At 42.9% G+C, this 19,582-nt stretch overlaps 1 protein-coding gene across 23 annotated transcripts in view; it reads left to right on the top strand.

The window, feature by feature from the left end:
* The window catches only part of scrib (scribble planar cell polarity protein), an 86,884-nt gene extending 67,335 nt beyond the window's left edge, over positions 1-19,549 (top strand). For 4 of the 23 annotated variants that reach the window (XR_014772732.1, XR_014772735.1, XR_014772733.1 and 1 more), the window contains 18 exons: positions 833-1,279; positions 2,999-3,073; positions 3,231-3,284; positions 4,159-4,212; positions 4,578-4,700; positions 6,185-6,295; positions 6,665-6,715; positions 7,147-7,293; positions 7,657-7,816; positions 7,912-8,131; positions 8,241-8,330; positions 9,576-9,758; positions 11,295-11,444; positions 12,016-12,155; positions 12,302-12,339; positions 12,854-12,928; positions 15,126-15,302; positions 17,419-19,549. Coding sequence is in view for 2 of the 23 variants with exons in the window: in XM_084747527.1 (XP_084603653.1) it covers positions 833-1,279; positions 2,999-3,073; positions 3,231-3,284; positions 4,159-4,212; positions 4,578-4,700; positions 6,185-6,295; positions 6,665-6,715; positions 7,147-7,293; positions 7,657-7,816; positions 7,912-8,131; positions 8,241-8,330; positions 9,576-9,758; positions 11,295-11,444; positions 12,016-12,155; positions 12,302-12,339; positions 12,854-12,928; positions 15,126-15,180; positions 17,419-17,555 (2,310 nt within the window). In the remaining 21 variants the exon portion in view is untranslated. The remainder of the gene's footprint in view (positions 1-832; positions 1,280-2,998; positions 3,074-3,230; positions 3,285-4,158; positions 4,213-4,577; positions 4,701-6,184; positions 6,296-6,664; positions 6,716-7,146; positions 7,294-7,656; positions 7,817-7,911; positions 8,132-8,240; positions 8,331-9,575; positions 9,759-11,294; positions 11,445-12,015; positions 12,156-12,301; positions 12,340-12,853; positions 12,929-15,125; positions 15,303-17,418) is intronic. The other 19 variants (XR_014772745.1, XR_014772748.1, XR_014772746.1 and 16 more) reach the window with 17 other exon arrangements.
* Positions 19,550-19,582: the final 33 nt, after the last annotated feature.

Below are 19,582 nucleotides of genomic sequence, written 5' to 3' on the forward strand. Positions count from 1 at the left end.
ATTTTCAGCAAGCTGACATGTAATCCCCGAGACCTGCTTTGTTTTGAACCAGTCCAAACAGCATCCAATCAAGTTGTAGCAGAGAACCAGTAAGAACTAACGTTATGTTACTGAGCTCCAGTTTGGGGGAAAAAAATGAGGCCAAAGATAATTTTTTTCAGGTACAAAGACTATGAGTTGGTCAACAAAAACCCAATTGCAGTATGCAACAACATCCAACCTTGTTTCACATTTGAAGTTGCACAAAGAACAGAAGTCGCGGCTCTGTTGTTAAAATGGGATTACATTTGGCTCAGAGTGGATTATTACTTGTTTGTGACTTAAAACTTCTCAGTTTTGACCTGGGATCTGACTCAGAACTCGCCTGTCTTGACTTGAAACTTGAGTGCAAAGACTTGAGACTTGCGTGCCACTTGCAGAAGTGAGACACGACAAAAAACACAAGCAGTAAGAAGATCAGACTGGTTGTAAACAAAACCACGGGTTAGTCAAGCTTATTTGGAAATGAAGACACGATTATTACACAACAGACCAGCTTCCTTCTTTAATTTTGACTCACTGCACAAGAATGGTTGGCATAAACAGTTTTTGCTGTGCAAGGAGGAATTAAACTGAGCACAGCGTTGATATAACTGATAGAAATATTGACCAAATCCATGAAAAAAGAATAAAAGTTGTGATCCTTTCTCAGTTTCTCCTCTATTCTATTTTTAAAACTTTAATTCTTTTAAACTTCACCAGCATAAATTTCCTTTGAGTTCAGTTTTTCCTGACACTCCTTTCTATCTCTGTTTACTGTATCTGTCCTCCCTCTTTCTTTGCTCCTGTCCAGTTTTCTACTTCTGTAAGTCTGACTGCTCCCATGGAGGCCCCGATGCAGGCCCAGTACGGAGCCCCTTTAGAGCCTCTGGGCATCAGCTTAGTCCACCCCGCGAACCCCCTCAGCCACGTGGACCCTGAGTCCTGCCCCAGTCTGACCACAGAGCAGGTGCTCCAGTCTGAACACACAGATTATCTTCATGGATCCCAGTTCCCTCCTAATGGGACGTCCACTACTGACAGCACCAGCTCCTCGACAACCATAAATTCATCAACACTTGTAGCAGAAGAAGAAGAAGAGGAATGCCTGGTGGATTCTCAGCCCATCTGCTTCAAAGAGAACCCTTTCTTGGTGGCCAATCGCAAAGGAAAGGGCCGTCCGCCTGGAGAGCAGATCCTGTCTGGGCCTCCTGTGGGCTACGGGCGACACGGCCAACTGCAGCCCTGGTTGTTCAGCAAGGCAAGAGTGTGGTTTGGAGGCAGCATGGTGTGTTACTGCGCACTGTTTGTTGTTTGGCTCACTGCTGTCACTTGAAATGGACTTTGTGGAGGTTTTAACTCAACTTTAAACCGAAGAAATGTCTTTCACTTGAAACATGGCATTCGTTTTTTGTCTGTGTGCATCTAAAGCACCAGACGGTAACAAATGTGCATGTTCTTGTTTTTTAAATGGCTGGTTCCAGTCACAGTTTTGGTTCACCCTCGCTGCTCTTATAGCATCATTGATATAGCATGATCCAAATGCAGGCTAGTTGCTGGAATGGCCTCGAGCAACCTACGACCCCTACATTTTTTCAAGGACACAACTTATCAGAAACAACACTCTGCCCCTCAGTCTTCTCAGATGTAAACATAGACATATCATACATAGATGCTGCATTAACTGCTTTGGCTTGTTGCTGTGTTTCTGCCATATTGAAAAGGTAACCTATAAACACATACATCTAAACTGGGGAGCTTAGAACATAGGGGAACATAGGTTTATGATCTATGTGGAGTAAAAAAAAAAGTTTTGTTTTTTAACTTATTCCACAGAGATCATAAACCAAATGTGAAGGGTCGCCATGAAGACATTGGATTGGTTCTGCAATGGAGGGTTTTTTCAAACTCTTGTTTCCACACAGTTCTTGCAACAACAGCTAGGAGACTCTCCCCAGTCTCTATTGAGCAAAGTGTCCAGAGACTGACTCGTGAGTCAGCCAGCTGTACACTGCCTGCTCAGCACTTAACAGCAGACAAACAAAGTTAATGTCTACCAGGTGAACATAGTGGAGTGTTTAGCGGCTAAAGAGGCAGATATTTCCTTTGGAGTTGGAGACCAAAAATGGAGCTAAAAGAGACTGAAAATTGGACTTGCATTGATTGGGTGGCCAGTAATAATGTTGCTCTGTAGCTACTGGATGTGTAAGTAAGCAACAGTTTGATAACAAGTTCATCATCAGCTTAAACCTGGATTATACTTTATGTATCTGTGAGTGCACGAGGCTTTACTAGTCACCGTCTCCGGGATGGAAAATTTGTCATCAGAGGGTGTATGCAGAGGCACGGTGCATAACAGACCTACTACCCGTCTGTGGTGTCGCATCTATTTGGGAGTATGATCCAGGCTTTTAAAGGCGGTTTTATATCAGTGTTGCGTTCATAATTTGTTTCTTCTGACCACAAGAGGCTCAAAATTCTTTACTCCAGGTTTAACAATATCCTCTTGGGCTCTGGCTAACTGGGTCAGACGTTTTCATCAGTTTTGGCCCTACTGGACATTAAATGCCCCACACTTGGGTGTTTTTTGCGCATGTCCAGAGGTTGTGTGCATTACGGTGAGTGCTACAACCAGCTGAAGTGGTGCATGTTTTTGCTGTGAGCTCTGAGCTTGTGGCACCTCGTGAGGTATTCATGCACATCGCCTGTACATAGTCAGGATCGACTGGAATGTCTGTCCCAACAGCTGCGAGGGGGGTCATAAGTCAGGAAGGACCACAACCTGCAAGACGCACCGAAACGTGCATGTTTATCAGCAGGAGCTTGTTGTTGGTTGAGTTTACTGGAAGATCGATTCTCTACGGCACTAACCAGTGAATCTTGTTTTGGTGTTTCTTCACTACACTGCGTTTTCACTGCACTGATGAAAGTAAGAGCAGCTGTTAAGTGTGTTTCTGGTGTTTGATCTTTGTTTTTCCAGGCGCCTCCCTCTGATTTCACCACCAGGACGGACAGCCCGATCAGGGAAGCACCGTACTCCCCCACGATTCAACCGGTGAGCAGCCACAACACCCAGCACTCCTCTTCAGTATCCACCATCTCCTCTCCTACCATCTTTTTACTTTATTTCCTCCTTTTCCATGAGTCATTTCTTCCACTGTAGAGGAGGTATTTTACAGTTTGACCCTTCTGACCTCTCCTCCCACCCTTAGCCCAGCCACCACTCTTCCAACAGCTCTCCATGTGCAGGCAGGGAGACCCGCTTCGTAAGTGGGTCTTGTGGCCCTGTCTGCTCTGGCCTGGATTTTTTTTAGCATATTCGTCGGCTGCTCTGAGCCTTCTTTCTGTTAATAAAACATAACTAGTTCAGCCTCTGTGTCTGCCACAGTCCTGCCGGTCTGAAAAGCATGTGACTGCTTCTCCATGGCCAGCTGATTACTGATGCTTTGCCTCGTGCAGACTGGATGTGCATTCATTGGAGAATTGTTAATGTCTCTACTGACCGGCTGTGGCTTCACATTCTCTCACAGGACAATAACAAGAGAGTTAAGTCTGGCAAAATGTGACGAAGGGCCTACAATTGGTCAAACTGGGTTAAAGTAAAACTGAGTGGTGTTGCATTGTAGAGTTTCGACTCGAGTCACAAATTTGATGACTTTAGACTCGCCTTGACAAAATCACAAACATTTGCAACTCCACTTGCACTTTTAAACACTAGTGACTTCACTTGAACTTGAGCCTTTTGAATTGAAATTCTTGATACCTTAAGGGACTTCATGGTGCATTCAAGTGCACCTTGTAAACTCAGAAATCTGTATTCAAATAAAAATAAAAAAAATACTTATATATAAAAAGGAGGCAGAAAATGGCCTTAGATTCGGTGTTGATTGTTGTTTAGGACTTGGGATTTGTCAGTCTTGATTTGGTACTTGACTTGGGACTTGAGTGGAAAGAAAAACATTGACTTGGTCCGCCTATGTTGCATTGTTTGAAAGTGTCTTTATTTGGCCTGGCATCATCCTGAAGAAGCCAGTAGTTAAGATTTTGTGACTGTATGCACTCACTCAGGTAGATGTTGCAGATTCATGCATTTTATTTCACTGTCATTGTTTTATTTTCATTTTTTTTTTTTTTTTGCAGGCAAACATTCATTACTCCTCCACTCCCATTGCCAAGGATGACACTTCATCATCAGTGAGTGTCTGTGGACCTTGAAAACAAACAAGCTGTTCACAAAATAACAATTAAAGTTGGATCAATCACACTGGTTTTACTAATATGTCGAGTCAGTATACTCGACTTTTTGTTATCAGACAGATATGCCAAAGTGATTAGAGTACATAATCTACATTATTTTTTTAAAGTCATTTAGAAATTTCTGTCAGAAAAAAAATAGGTGTAAAGAAACAATTGATTGGATTTTAAGTATTGTTTTTGGTACAGAAACAGCTTCCATTCATTTTGAGTTGTCATTCATCCTAAAGTTTCATGTCTGAATGAAAGAAAAAACAAAACTGACATAACTTGTGAAAATAAAATGTAACTTATTTTCTCTCCAGACGCGACCGGGTGCCATCCAGCCAGTTGGGCGCGTGCGTCAGAGTCCCTCCCCCGCCACCCCGGACGGCCACAGCCCCAACCCCTTCCAGCATGGCCCCTCCCCCTTCAACTCCCAGACCTCTGTAAGACCCCTCACCACCACATAGCGCTGTTGTTCTCTCCACTCTCAGCTCTGTGCTGCCCGCTCAGACTGCGCAGCCCAGAAACACCCAGCCGGTGTCTCACAGCAGTACAGCAGAGATGCAGATCATTAAGACACGAGAACGATTTTAGAACCAAAGACAGGAACATTTATACCTGAATGCACAGGGGAGTCGAGTCTGTGCAGGAGATGCTGTCTGTGACCCCCGGGCACACCTGGAGGTCGACCGTCTTTGAGCCACACCTGCAAACGGAGCACCCAGCTCCTGAATCAGACATAATTTCTCATAATTGCAGCTTTCTGAAATGTTCCGCTTATTTCTTCCTTTGGCAAGCAGCATAGCTGGATTGGTAAACACCAAAGAAGCTGTGATTTCATCTCACGTCTCATACAGAAAAATCTAGGGCTGTGACGGTATGAATTTTTTTCTTACCGCAGTGACAAAACAAGATGGTGGTTTAAAACAACTGCCTTAATAATTAAGTTTTATTGGGCTTAATTGAAGCACAGTGTCATTAGCATAGCTACAGCATAGGGCAGTGTGTGCAAGTGAGGGAGGGAGAGCAGCAGACTGCCTGTGTTTCTCACAGCAGAGGAGAAACTTAGCAGTAAGTTGTCAGTGTGGCAGAAAATGTACAGTTCAGGTTACATTTGTCAATTTATAAACGCTGCACCTTCTCAAGACCAAGAAAAGTCTTGTCTGTTATTTCCCTAATGTTAAGAAAAAGTGAGGGGTTAGCCTCTATGTAAGCTGGGCAGGAAAGGCTCACGTTTAATTAATGCTAATGTTATGTAACCTGTACAACATCGGCTTCTGTGCGATCGTATCCCTTTCAGAAGCTTTGTAATCAGCCTTGAACTGCTCTGTCTTTTTGGAGACATCGTAAAATAATTCTGTAATTATAAACCAAACACTGAATTTTTTCTGATTTTTTTTTTTTTTATCTGGAAAAGTTGTTGTTGTTAGCATGCTGTTAGCTGCCTTCCCAAGATGCCTTGTGTAGTTGCTGTCAACTAATCAGAGGCTGTGTTCCTGACTTGTGTCCTTAGACATATTAATAGATCCATGCTCTCACCATGAGATTGACCCTTCAAAATATAATTTGCCGTTATGACGATAATGAGCTCAGCCCTGCAGTAGGCATCAAATGACCACAGTATTGTGGTAATGCGGTTATCGTCACAGCCCTAGAGAAATCTGTCATGGCTTTGAACTTTCCAGGCCCTACTGTGTGTCTCTCTCTGGCATACTCCCCTCCTCCGTCACATGAAACCAGCCGCCATGCTGTTCACCTGTTCTCCTCCACAGTCTTCTTCAACTTTGCTGGTTTTTTTCATCGTCTGCCCTCTCCTCCATCTCTCTGTCTGTCCGTCCTTCCCACCTCCTCTACTTCCCCTCGGCTCCTTCTACCATATGAACCCTCCATGCCCCACCCAACCCCACCCCCTCCCCCCCTCCTGCAGCCTCGCGCCCCTTCCCCCACCTCGCCCGACGAGTTCCCCATGAATGTCAAGCAGGCATACAAGGCGTTTGCCGCCGTGCCTCGCTCACTGGCAGTGCTGGAGCCGCCGCAGGTAGGCCGTGCTGCCCGGACTCGCCCGGGTCACAACGACAAAAAAGCATGCTGTGCTGATTGGTTGGTCTCGCCCCCCCCTCCCTTCGCCCACTCCTGACTGGAGCAGGCTGTCCTATCAGAAGCCTGCGCTGTGTCGGTGGGCCTGTGACGTGCTGTGACGTGTGGAATGCGTTCATCGTTGTACTCCAGTGCCATCATCTGTCATACTGGTGTTGAGTCTTGATCCATTCGTCCATCCATGTGTGGCTCGTGTACTAATATTCAATCCCCCTTTTTTTCTGCTAATCAGTCTGCCTGCTCTGTATCTCTGTCTCTGTCCTCTGTCTGTCTTTACTGAGATTTATTAACACTCCGCTGTGTTCAACAGGATCTGTATGGTGTGAGGAACAACTTTCACCCAAAGCAGCCTTCTCCAGAGGTGAGTGAACACACTGACTGACCCAAAGAATATTAAAAGCAAAGCTGTCTGTTGGCAAGAAAGCAAACTCATGTGTGTCACTTTAAAAATAAAGGTACACATTTTAAGAATGTTTATATCTGAAATAGTTATCGGATTGCATTTCACGAAAAACATGACTTTGAGAAAGATGCTATTTTAACAAAATGTAACTGCAGGAGTAGAATTTTATGAAGATATGTGGGGAAAGTGACTGCCCAGTAAAGACGGGTGTCTTATAATCCGGCCAATACAGTGTTTAAGAAGGGAATATCGACTCTCAAGCTGCAAGAGCAAAATATCAAATCATGTTTAGATCTGTTCCCAGCTTACTGAGGGAAAAAACAAAACAAAAACTGGCTCTGAGTTCTCTCAGTCCGACAGTCTGGTGACGACCTCTGTGGCCTTTTCAGCCTGAGTTGAACAACGAGGTGTTTGATGATGACATAGATGGTCAGGAGGGAGCTGGTAAGGGTCTGACCAACAAGCTCTCCCCCCGTCTGGAGTACATGAGCCTGGCAGCAGTGCCTCGCCGCTCCAGGCCGTCGGCAGAGCTGCAGGTACCCACCGCCTCCGCCATGTCTAGAGCTGAGCGGCCCCGCTCTTAACCTGGGCTGCGGTGTGCTTGGCTTGACCGGTGGTGGTGTCTCTGCTCCCAAAGACTGGGAGAAAGTCTGTCAATAATAGGAATGCCAGTTAATTGATCTTAAATCTGTAAAATGGTGCTGGGTTCTGGTTTAATGGCTCATCGTTTCCTTTTTCTTCTGGCCTGTCAAACCTTTCCCCACTGACATTTCTTGTGATAACCTGCGCTCCTTTTAGCTTTTTAGCAACAAATATCGACCTTTATTGTGCCGTTGTGTCATCTGTCACATTCTGCTATGATCTTATAAATTGTAATCTGTTTTTTTTTTAATTTACAGAGTCCTTCTCCTGGTGGTAAGGACAGCCCAGAGCAGCGTTCTTTCAGGGACCGACAGAAGTATTTTGAGATTGACGTGAAGCAGCAGACGCCAGACAAACCCAAACCTCGAGTCTCTCTCGTTGGAGAGGATGACCTCAAGAAAATGAGAGAGGAAGAAGGTTTGCTTGTTTCTCCTTGAGCATCCTTTAACAATCACTAATAAAAACATCCGACTCAACTAACCTGCCCTCGAAATCTGATCTTGTCGCCCCAGAGAGGAAGTTCGAGCAGCGGGCGCGGGAGTACCTGCTGGATGAAGACGATGAGGATGAGGAGGAGGACCTGGCTAAGCAGGTGGCACAGATGAAGGTCACTGGTAAAGTGCTGTTGGACGGAGTGGAGTACAAGGTGGAGCCTGTAAACACTCCATCGCAGCACTGCTCCACGCCGCCCAGCTACAACGTCACACCACCCAGCTACTGTGGCAGCTCAGGGTAACAAGTCACATATCACTGTTGCTCTGTATGTGTTTTTTTTTTTAATTTTTTTTTTATTTCTTCAGCTAATTGTTGTGTGTGTGTTTGTGTGTGTGCGTGTGTGTAGGCCTTCCTCTGTTGATGGTAAGGGAGACTCTCAGAGGAATTCACTGGAGGACAGCTTCAGGCTGGAGCAGAGGCCTAACTCCATGACAGGGTAATTACATCAGACAAATCATGTTCAAATGTCTCTTAATCTTCATTTCTAACAATTTCCCCCCCGGGCATCAGTAAACTGATTCTGATTTGCACAGGACTGCTCTTACCTGGGGACGTCTAGGGTTTTTGTAATAACTGTGGAGATCATCTGTGATCTTAATCCCATTCAAATCTGTCATGCCCGAAAGTTGTAAAGTAAAAATTCCTCTGTTAATTATCTGCCATATTTTTTCCCCAACACTGAGGTCCTGTTATAATATTAGTCCTGTTCGAATCGGCATCTTTGTGACTTGGGGTATATATTTTTTTCTTTTCTGTGGTCGGGCAACTGAACACGAATGAAAGTTGATCGTGGCCAATAATATGTTAAACAGCAGTCAACAGCTGTGCTGTGAGATTGACTATATTTTTATGTTTAAAATGAGTAATGATGATGACAAGGTTAGTTGCAAATATGTATTTATGCTTATAACACATACAGAACGTGGGCAAAGGAACGCTTAACTACTCTACCAATAGCGATGCGCCCAAATCTGATTATGTTATTCAGGAAAGCACAAATAAGGCAGTGGAGACATTTCTGCTCATTATTATTTGTGAAAAAATAATTTCCAAAATGTACAGCAGTAATGTTAATAGTAGTTTTTTACTTTTATCTTAGTACATTTTTACACAAGCACTTAATTGTAATATTGAATGCAATGCAATAAATCTAGAATATTAAACTGTACATACACATTAATGTTACATTACAATGTAAATATGTGTCATTGCAATTTGAGAGTATTCAACTGAAAGATATTTTCTATATCTGCAGTTAATAAAACTTTCTTTAAAACATAAAAAAGAGAGATGAAAAGTACAGTATGAGGATGGTGAAATATATTTCATAATTTATTGTATGCTGATTAAATCAACTTCATGCTTTGAAGGCACTGCCAATGAATGTTAGCACAGAACAATACAGTGTTTTGATTTAGTGTGACTTCTGGCACATACCACGCCCTCTCTGCTTTCCAGCCAAATACAGAGACAGATCATTTAGTTGTGCACCTCTACTACATTATTAATGTAGCTGCAGAAGAACAATCTGTTTCTGATTTTATTTTGTTACACAGCAATTTCAAGGAAAATACAGACTTCTCTTCTCAGACATGGGATGATTTCTAAATCACATGATGTCTCCATGTAATATTAGTCCCGTTTTCACTCATCGTCATCGCTGCTGCCTGTGTGTCATTAGTCTGATCCCAGTGTACCAAGGGGAGTCAGCGGCTCCCATCCGCACGGCCAAAGCAGAGCGCAGACATCAAGAGAGGCTTCGTATGCAGAGCCCCGAGCTGGCTGTGGCCCTTGACAAGGACCTGTCCCCTGCTGAGAAACGAGCTCTGGAGGCTGAGAAGAGAGCCATGTGGAGGGCAGCACGGTAAATATGACACGCAACACACTCTGACCAGGGTGATAAAAGGTCTTTTTAGCTTTTTACTTTACATTTTGTTTTTGCATTTCTTGTATTACTAGTACAATGATATTAACAGGGATGTGACAAAGAAAAAAAAAAGAAAAAAATTAAATTCTTCGTTATTATTATTGTCATTATTATTAAATTGTTTGTAAATGCAGTGTAATCCAGTGTGATAGCTGTTTAGAAGAAAAATCCAGTAAAGTCAGAAACAAGTTTATATCAAAGTGGCTTCCTTGACATTTATGATCATTTCTTATCTTAATACACATAATAAAAAATGAGACCTGTTGCAACAACTTATTTTTATTTTTCACTGATCTGTAAATCATTTGATGAATCATCGTTTTCAAAATGTTTCAAATTTACAATTTACTTGAACCAAAACTGTTTGTGTGATGAAACATTTCAAAGTCCCTCTAAGTTAAAGTTCTTCTGCTTTCCTACTTTAATAAAATAAAAGTAGCCAGCCATGACCTAAGAATTTGCAAAAAATTAGCCTTAATTGTTTTGTGGCAATGAATTCTTGATTTCTGTATGTACAACTGCAAAACAAAAAATTAAATAAAAATAAGAAAATAAAATACTTAATCATGTAATATTACAGTAGATATTGTCACAGTTTGGTACAGACGTTTTTATTTCAATATTCAGTATATTGTTTCATCCATGTTGTTTACTGAAATACTGACTTAATTAAAAGTTTATTTAAAAACCTAGCCAGTTGACTAAACCTCTAATTAATTAATCTGGCAGTTCAGAATTAATGTTATCTGGAGACACTTTTTGCAAACAAACTTTTATGGCTTTGAGTAACTTTCTGGCTAATGAACAAGAGCAAACTGTAACGTCGTCCACAGTGTCTCCTGCAGAGGCTCACGTTGGTTGTGGTACCTGATCGTTTTATGGCTTTGCATCTTTCCACGCTAATATAAATATTTTCAGCCTTTTCTGTTGCTCTGCATTAATTTTTGCCAAAGCGGGAGTCAGTTACGGGAAGAGAGGGGTGACAGTTTGTTTTCTTTGAGCAGCACGTGACATAAACCTTGACTGGGCTGATAACACTGACACGTGTTGATGATGAACTAAAACTAAAGCTTAGCTCACATAGTGTATATTCCTGATGAAGGATAATGAGGGTTAGTGACACTTGTGTCCCAGATTTCCTGTCATACTGGTCAATAACAGGGTTCAGGTTTTTGCCCAGATGTCACAGTTTACTTTGTGTTGTGACATCATCCTGAGTTTGTGTGTGGATAGTGCGTCTCCTTTCATATTGTTTTCATGTCTACAAATGGGATCTTATTTATTATTCCTGGCTCTCTAAATGTGTTGGTGTTTTACCTTCCATTCTTTGGTTTTCTTCTCTTTTTTCTGTCTGTATGCCTTTCTTTCCTCCTCATTCCTCCTCCACCCTGGTGTACCTGTCATCCTCGTCCCTCCTCCTCCTCCTCCTCCTCCTCCTCTCTGTCACCCTCTCCTTGGCCCTGTGGGGCCCAGGCCCTATGGCCTAGAGGAGGATGTTAGGCAGTATGAGCAGGACCTGGCTAAGAGGCTCTACCAGGCCCGAGTGAGGGCGTCTCAGGGCACGCCCGAGGCCCCCCAGCCCCCCACCTCCTCTACCTCCTCCTCTGCAGCCTCCCAGCTCAGGTCTGCTCCTCGGCCCCAGCCACCAGGGCCAGACGCACGGCATCGTGGGGGTGTGCTGGGGTGCTTTTGGGTATTTTTGCTAGAGGCTGAGTTCAGAAAGGTCCAAGCAAGCACTCGCAGCAGCGACTCTGTGACAGTGCTTCACTGCCTTTCTAGTGCTGTCTTGCTTCTGCACGTCTTTGCTGTTTCTAGCTTCCTCTCGTCCCCCTCCTCTCTATTCTGTGTTGTCTCCACCCTCTCTGCAGCGCTCTTTTCATTTGCGCCTTGCTGTTCTCTTGAGTTTCATCTATTCTTTGTACTAACACACAGTTTGCAAGCTGTTTGTGAGTTGAGGGTAAGCCTACTAGCAGTAGGCAGTCCTTTTCCTGGAATGCCTCTTATTGTGCGATGAAATGAAACCAGTCGTTTGTCACAGCAAACCAGGACAAGGAGCACCCAGCATTAGTAGTGATGGCTACCACACCCACCTACAGCGGTGTGTGTGCCTCCATCAGTCTTTGTTTCTGTATGTATGTAAGTCTTCGCTTATTTTCTACCGTCATTTATCTGATGGTGGTGGTTCCTCTTGCAGAATGAAGTCTCTGGAGCAGGATGCACTGAAAGCTCAGATGGTCATCGCCAAGTCTCGGGACGGGAAGAAACGCGGCACACTAGACCAGCTGACGGAGTCGCCCTCACCCGCCCCCACGCCCTCTCCCACACCTATGGAAGGTAGGAAGCTACTGTCACTAAAGCCGCAGAGGCCTCTTTTTTATTTTTTTAATTACATGACTGTGTTTGATGACATGTTGATGTTTCATTCCTATCTCCCTTGGCCGTTCTGTTCTAATTTCACATTTTATTTTTTCCTCTAACAGAGCTCAGTCCACGAGCACTAACCTCTCCAGGCAGACTGGTAAGCACTGAACCTTTTTTTAATTTCCCACTTTGCTTTTGACTGAAGTTTCCACTGGCTTTTGTGTCAGTGTGAACGTTTTATGGACCTGAAGAGCTCGAATCATCAAATATTTGAACAATGCTGTAACACTGACTTTGCAGTTTTGATTTTAGGAGCTTTATTTGAGAACGGCAACAAGTAAGATTGTTGGTTTAGAAGCTGGAAAGGGGGAAAAGTGCATAAGCTTCAAAACACATTGGCATTAATCCACCATCTTGCCCATTGTCACTCTAACCAATCAGCTACAGCTGGCCACAGCTAGCTGTTTGAATCACCCATTAGCCTCTCTGCCTCCCACCTCTCTCTGTTTTCTTTTTCCCCTCATCCTTTTGTTATTCATTTTCCTTTTCTTGACATTTCACCTCTCCACCCTTTCTCCTCCATTGTTTACTTTCTCCCACTCTCCTTCTTTCTCTCTGTCCTTGTTTTTCCCTCCTCGACCTCTGCTCATTCCTGTTTGCTATCCTTCTAGTCCCTGTCGTCAAAGAAGTTTGACTACCGACAGTTTGCCGCCATTCCTTCTTCCAAACCCGTATACGACATCCAGGTATTGGCTGCATGCTGAGCTCCCGGGGCCCCCGGCCTCCTCCCCTCCCCCTGGCTTTCCCTGCTGCCTCCCCACCTCTAGTTTCTCTGTTAATCAAGAGGCATCAGTGCGACTCAAGACTAGGTTTTGGCTCAGTGATTGATCAGCACCTCTTGCTCTGCACTATAGTGGTGTGGCTCACTAACTCTCACTCGCACAATGAAGGTAGACTTAAATGACACCAAAAAATCAGCCCTGGGTCTCCCTCACGTTCTCACGTTCTGCCTCCCACTTATCACTCACAAATGTAAAAGCAACTACAGCAATAACCATTCACAGCCATCGACCTCTCAGCTAACTAATCAATCACAGACAGGTTCTTGATCCCACTAACTAACCAGAATTGGTTCCGGGGGAAAATGGCCACAAACTCTGCATCTCATCCACTCTCACATTCACTTCCATCGGCTGTCTTGTTCCACGCATGGGTCACATGTCAGGCAGAGGGGTAACTTCAGGCTCCGGTTCTGCTGAAGGGTCTCCTCCTCCTGCGCTGACATTAGGCTAGACGTTTTGTGTAGGTTTGTGTGAAGTAGTTGAGACGGGAGGGGAAGCAGGGGAATCCTGGAGGGGTGCTGGAGTGAGCAGAGCTTGTCCGGAAGTGGTCTTTTCATTTGATGGGGTCCAGTATCTGTGGTCGTCTGTGTCACTGTCAGTCTGTGCTCCTCTGAGCGTGGGATCTTGTGTGGTTTGGTTGTTGCACATTGACCTCCTCTCCTTGTTTGTATTCTCCCTTTGGTGGGTGTAATTTAATTGACATCTCTGTGTTTGCAGAATGTTTCAGACTGCGTATGAACCTAGAAAAACAGTGTTTAAATGCTGTGTTGATGTCAGTAAGGTGACTAAAAACCGTAATTATGCAGAAAAGGAGAATCAAGCAACCACTATGATCTGCAAGGTGAAGGTCACATGACAGCAGAATTTATCACACAATTGCTGCCTTCAAATGGAACTACTGAGCCTGTGGTCGTGACATGGGTCGATACACAATATGCTTGGCGTTTCAAGTGGTTAGGTCATGAGAACACTGCTGCTAGTCAACCGCAACATAGACATCAAGCTGTCAATACGTAGAAGCCACAGAGGCTAATATTTTAGCAAGTGACTTGTCCCTGTTCCTGGAAGAATGACTCCTGTCCCGTCCTGTTTCTGTCAATCCACAGTCGAAAAACATAATGCATGGATCTGGTGGTGTTTTTATTTTTTAATCTCTACAGTCAATCTAATCAATCAAAGACTGAATTACACCAAAATCTCCCTATACAACTTAATTGTATAATGATGAATAAATATCCTGTATCTTGTATCCTGTCAGCTTCCGGTGAGCTGGTAAGATTAATGAAAAGATGAAGTAGAAGAAGCTATTTATACAATTAACAATTTTTGCATCAGTTCTGTAATCAAAGAATTGCCATCAGATTGTTGTCGCCCAAAAACATTAAAAATAAGTCTGGAGAAATATCAGTTAATAAAGAGGATACAGTTCAATGCTGTTCTAGGAAAAAGACGACAAATGTTATTTTCTTTCATTCTTGTTGAAATCTTTCAGTTACAACATTTTGTGGCAACTCAACACTGTTAAATCAGCAGCTAGTGTCTCTTGTGTCGTACAGTTAACAAGCTAGCAGACGTTGGTCACATGATCTTCAGCTTGCAGGTCATAGCAGCCCCTTGAGAGTGTCCCCATGTAGAATAAACAGCTCAACACTGGTAACGATAAAGAGTAAAGGGGAATTTATTTGGTATATAGCATCATCAGCACACATACAGAACATTTCAACATGCTGCTTGGTTTTTCCGTTGTGCGTCGGTGACTCTTGTTGGTGCTGTACTGTTGCCCTATTTGCTGTCTCTTTGTGGATGTGCCTACACTACACAACCAACCCCGGAACTGATGACCTAACTTAACCTCCCTTTCCTTTAACATGCCAATCTCTCCTGGGGGAGTAGTCGAGTAGATATACTCTGGCTTTAGTGGCTCTGACAGATTGGGAGCTTCAGTGCTGTCTGCTAAACCGGCAGTGAGCGGCTGGCACGTCTTCTCACAGTCTCCCTCGCTGCCAGCTCCCCTGCTCACATGGTGACGGCTTCCCCTGGGACGCAGGTGACTAAAACACCTCTGTTGCTTAGTTATTGACTGTCTCCTCTTGCCTTCCAGTCCCCAGACACAGCTGATGACACGCAGTTCATCGACGACGGTTCCACCAACCCAGGTGAGTACTAGAGCTATTCGGTGTGTTACTGCATTAGAACAGGCTTTGAGAAAAATATATTATCTCAATTTCTTCTGTCCCTTTTGATTCAGGTGACTACCTGGGATAAGCAGCTCTTATTGGTAGGATCCTGTGTGCATGTGTCTTTGGGTCTATTTGTGATTGTATTTATGGGGAGAGCGTGTGTTGGTTTGTGCATTTATACTCTAACCTGCTGGTTGTGTGACAAATTGATTTAATTGTGGGTTCAGGTATGAAAACGGGTGTCTAGCTGGACGTGCTTTCGCCTGCTGCTGCCCGCAAAATACAAAGTCTAAAGTGGAGGAGAAATTTGCTGTCCAAACTAACAATCTCACAAAAAAACGTGATCCAGATTGTGCATGAATGTTTAAAGCTTTGACTGAAAGTAGTGATTACAGGGAGCTCTAAGTGTTTCTAATCATCTTGTTAGGTAATGTTCAGAACAGCATAAATTGCACAGGTTTTGTTTTGACTGCCAGTTCAAATCCAATTTTTGGCATATCCAGACAGATTTTATGAAGCCTTGACAGAAAAAAAAACAGTTGGTTTGAAATGCACTTCAAATTGGATTTCTACAAATGTGTCTCAGTCCAGATGTTCCAATCAGATTAACTTTTGTGTCAACTGCTACACAACACACAACGATAACATCAAATCCAGACTGACAGAAGTGCATCAGAGCAACTGCAATTCATACCTTTCAATCCTGCACTGTGACTTGACAGTGACTGATTGATAACAACATGATGGATCTGTTTCTCATGCTTCCATGTTGGAAAGCCATGTCACTATTGTAAGCAGTTACTGACACCTGTGTCCTTAGAACAACCCATACAGATAGGTTGGTGATGTCATGAGATACAAATTTGATCTGGTCACTTGCAAATAATAGTGTGTACAGTCTGTCTTAAAGATCCGATTTTAGAAATAAATTTGATTTGCCTGCAGTCTAAACAAAGCCATAGAATCTGGTCTTTTCAAACTGAATTTGGGCAACTTTCATATTTCTAAATCAGATAGTTCTTTTTAATCCAACTCAGTGTAAACAGTCATCTGAATTCATGTGACTTTTACATCACTTTAAATCTTGCCATGAGTTTCTTAAAGAGTCACAGACAGATGTAGTTAAACGTGGCCCTTGACATCCTGAAATTTTGGATTCATTGGTGTCATTCATGTCACAATCCTACCACTCCTAGCTCTTACTCAACATCCACACACACACACACACCCACCTCTGTCGCAGAAGTAGCAGCCATTGCTGCACAAAAAGCGATAATTTAAAGAATTGTCTCTTTCTCCTTGTCCTTGTTATCATCTGCTCACAAACTTGCTGGCTTCCACTGCACTTTAACTTACAAATCAAACTCCAACTTCAGTGACATCTGTTGACGTTGTGTCACATGTTACCGTTCTTTTGTGCATTCCAAAAGAACCAAATTCAGGACTATGTCCAGCTCACACTGGAGTCTGGTACTGGCCACATTTAAAAAAAAAGATAACATGAACAGCCAAACAATTGGATCTCAGCAGTGAGTGTTGCAGTGTGTAAGTAGCCTGTCAGTAAGTGTGTTTACAAGCACACAAGAAACCGGGTCATGCAGGTGCTGGGAAATGTAGTCATGCAACAACCAAAGGTTCGCCTTCCCTGACCTTATTTTGGAAGCGTGGTTTACTGATGTTAACTGTTGTAGTGATGCAATAGAAGACACAAGTTGCACTTCAGACGGAGAATGTATTGCTATGCCAGCAGAGCAGGTGGATCAAAGAATTGAACTGTGTAGAAGTTTTTGTCTTGCATATGTTAAGGATGTCACAATACCAGAAATTTAGTCCATACCAATACAAGTTAAATTCTACATTTCTCACTCAAAATTAAGCCATTGTTATTTTTCTTTGACACCTAAAGTAGAAATGCTTCTGAGCTTCCAGGACAAAAGACTGAGGAGGATATTTATTAAGTGTGACTACAGAGCTCATTGAGGTGGCTGGTTTAAACACGCAGTAATTTATGCTTCAGTTTTCTGCGACACTTTTGGGTCCTGCTTTTTTTCCCAGCTGCTGATCTGAATGTGGGGCTTCTCTCGCAGGTTTAGGGGATCAACCCGCTTTCTCATCAGTCAGATACTCCACAGCTGCTGTTATGGAGTGATTACAGTAGCATGATGGATGTGTTGCAGTGACTTAAGTTGACCTGTCTCTTTTGTTGTTGTCTAGGGCCCGCTGCAAGCCCCGAGGCCGAGGTACCCACCGCGCTGCCTGCCACCTCAGCCTTGGAGGAGATGGCTCTGTACAGCAACAAGCGCAAACTGAGGCAGGGCCGCCGCAGCCTGGAAACCGCCGTGCCCACGTAACATCTCACACTGAGATAAGAAATCCGGATACAAAATGCAAACACACACACACACAATCATTGAAACACACTGTGGAACACTGGTAACACATGGGCGCATCCATAAGAGGTGCAGAGTCACTAAAACACTACACACAGTGTGAGTAGAGTGAGATTTAACTCTCCTATATATAACCACTGAGGAGACTACAATAGTCACCACACATACACACTCACTTATATCCTGCGTGCCAGTCTTGCCTAAACAGTCTGTGGATGAGTTGGCAAGTTGATCAACAGTCCCTGAAGGGCAAGAAAGAGCTAGTGTGGTTAGCTAGGATCGCTACTTACAGACCATTCTTTTCTTTTTTTTTGTTCTACGCTCGGTTTACCTAGTAGAAGCTATTTTAAAAAGGTGACCGAAGTTTTTAGTTTTTTATTTTTCACACCTCCAATGATTTTGCTGTTTTAAAAAACATACTGGAAAACAAAAGAAATGGGTCATAGCTATACTAACGATATTTTTAGGCTTTCAGTGACTCGATTGTAAAATGTCAGGGGTTTCTTGAGACTTGGACGGACAGGAGTGTATATATTAATTGAGGAGGGAACATCCTGCTACCTTCACAGTCACAGTGTGGAGAGAGTTTGTTTTTTTAAATAGAAACAGTACATATCTTTTTTTTGCACTGCCACTCATCAGCTTTTTAAAAAAACATATCTTAAGTAATTTATTGTTTTATCATTGAAATTGAAGGCCTTCTATTTTACACTGTTTTAACCCATCCACTTCTTTTGGACATTAAGAGCATGATTAAGGCTTATTATAGCTTATCATAAAAACAACAAAACAATGATTGTTATGGCTCACTAAATCAAAGCTTTCATCTTATGAACTGCATATCACTTTATATCATTGAATCTACTTTATATACGATTATGAATCCCCCAGGGGGGTTTGAGAGAAGTTAATTAGATTGCTAGGACAACAGATAGCTGTTGCACATCATCATGGGTTAAACTGAAATGTTGGTGACTGCCCAGACTTACTGACTGTGTTACATTCCCCTTGTAGATAATAACTACACTGGAGGCAGCAGCATTGACCTGACAGAAAACAGTTCACATTATCAAATATATAATACATTTGGCAACATTTTTAGCATCATTTACTAATTAACGGTACTTACCCTGCCCTGATATGGGTTTTTTTTTTGTTTTTTTTTAGCAATGTGAATCATTCATATCTATCCTTGAATTATCTGGAGGTATTCCAGAGTGGCGTGAAGGTAGCAGGTGTTTTATTTTTCTGTCTATGGTTAATTTAAATCTGATGCCACTGAAAAGAATCATTTATTATTGTGTGAATAATGTACAAATACTGAAAGGAAAGCAAACTTTGGGTTTGAAACTGAGCCGGTCTTGACCTAGACCCAAGCGAGTGTCTGGACTGCTGATGCGTCTGGGTTTGGACAGGCTTGGCATTGGGACGCTCTCTGCATGTATATTGGTTTGTTAATGGGAGAGCCAGTTAGAAATCCCTCTCAAGACATTGATCTCATTTCAGTTCATTGCTCGACATACTGTCAGTCTATGTATCTGATGGGTATTTTTGCAGAATCACAGTATAGTAGCATTTGTGTTAATTTAATGTAGGGTCTTCTAATAATAGCTTTCCATGTTGCTCTCACTGACTGAAATTCAGTTTGTTTGATAACATTTGCAATGGCTGATATCCTTTTTTTTTTTTTTTTTAACTTACAGTAGGTAAATCTTTTTTTCCAGGTGGGTTTCACTACATTATTAATGCAGTGTTTCAAGTTTTTGTGTTTATTCTTTTGTCTTGAGTTCTCTTTGGGGGCTTTTACTTGCAAATAGGTCGGAGGGAAGGGATCAGAAGTCCTAGGGTCGAGGGTTAGAGCTCATACAAGACTGTAACTAGTGAATTTGTACAACCAAAGAAGTCTATTTTGTGGTTCAGGAATAATAAATTTTACTTTTCATTTAAGAAGCTGATTCATTGTGTTGTGTCTTTTGTGCTTGAATGAA

This window comes from Lutjanus erythropterus, chromosome 21, assembly GCF_056507025.1.
Source record: "Lutjanus erythropterus isolate fLutEry1 chromosome 21, fLutEry1.hap2, whole genome shotgun sequence".
Lineage (NCBI taxonomy): Eukaryota > Metazoa > Chordata > Actinopteri > Lutjaniformes > Lutjanidae > Lutjanus > Lutjanus erythropterus.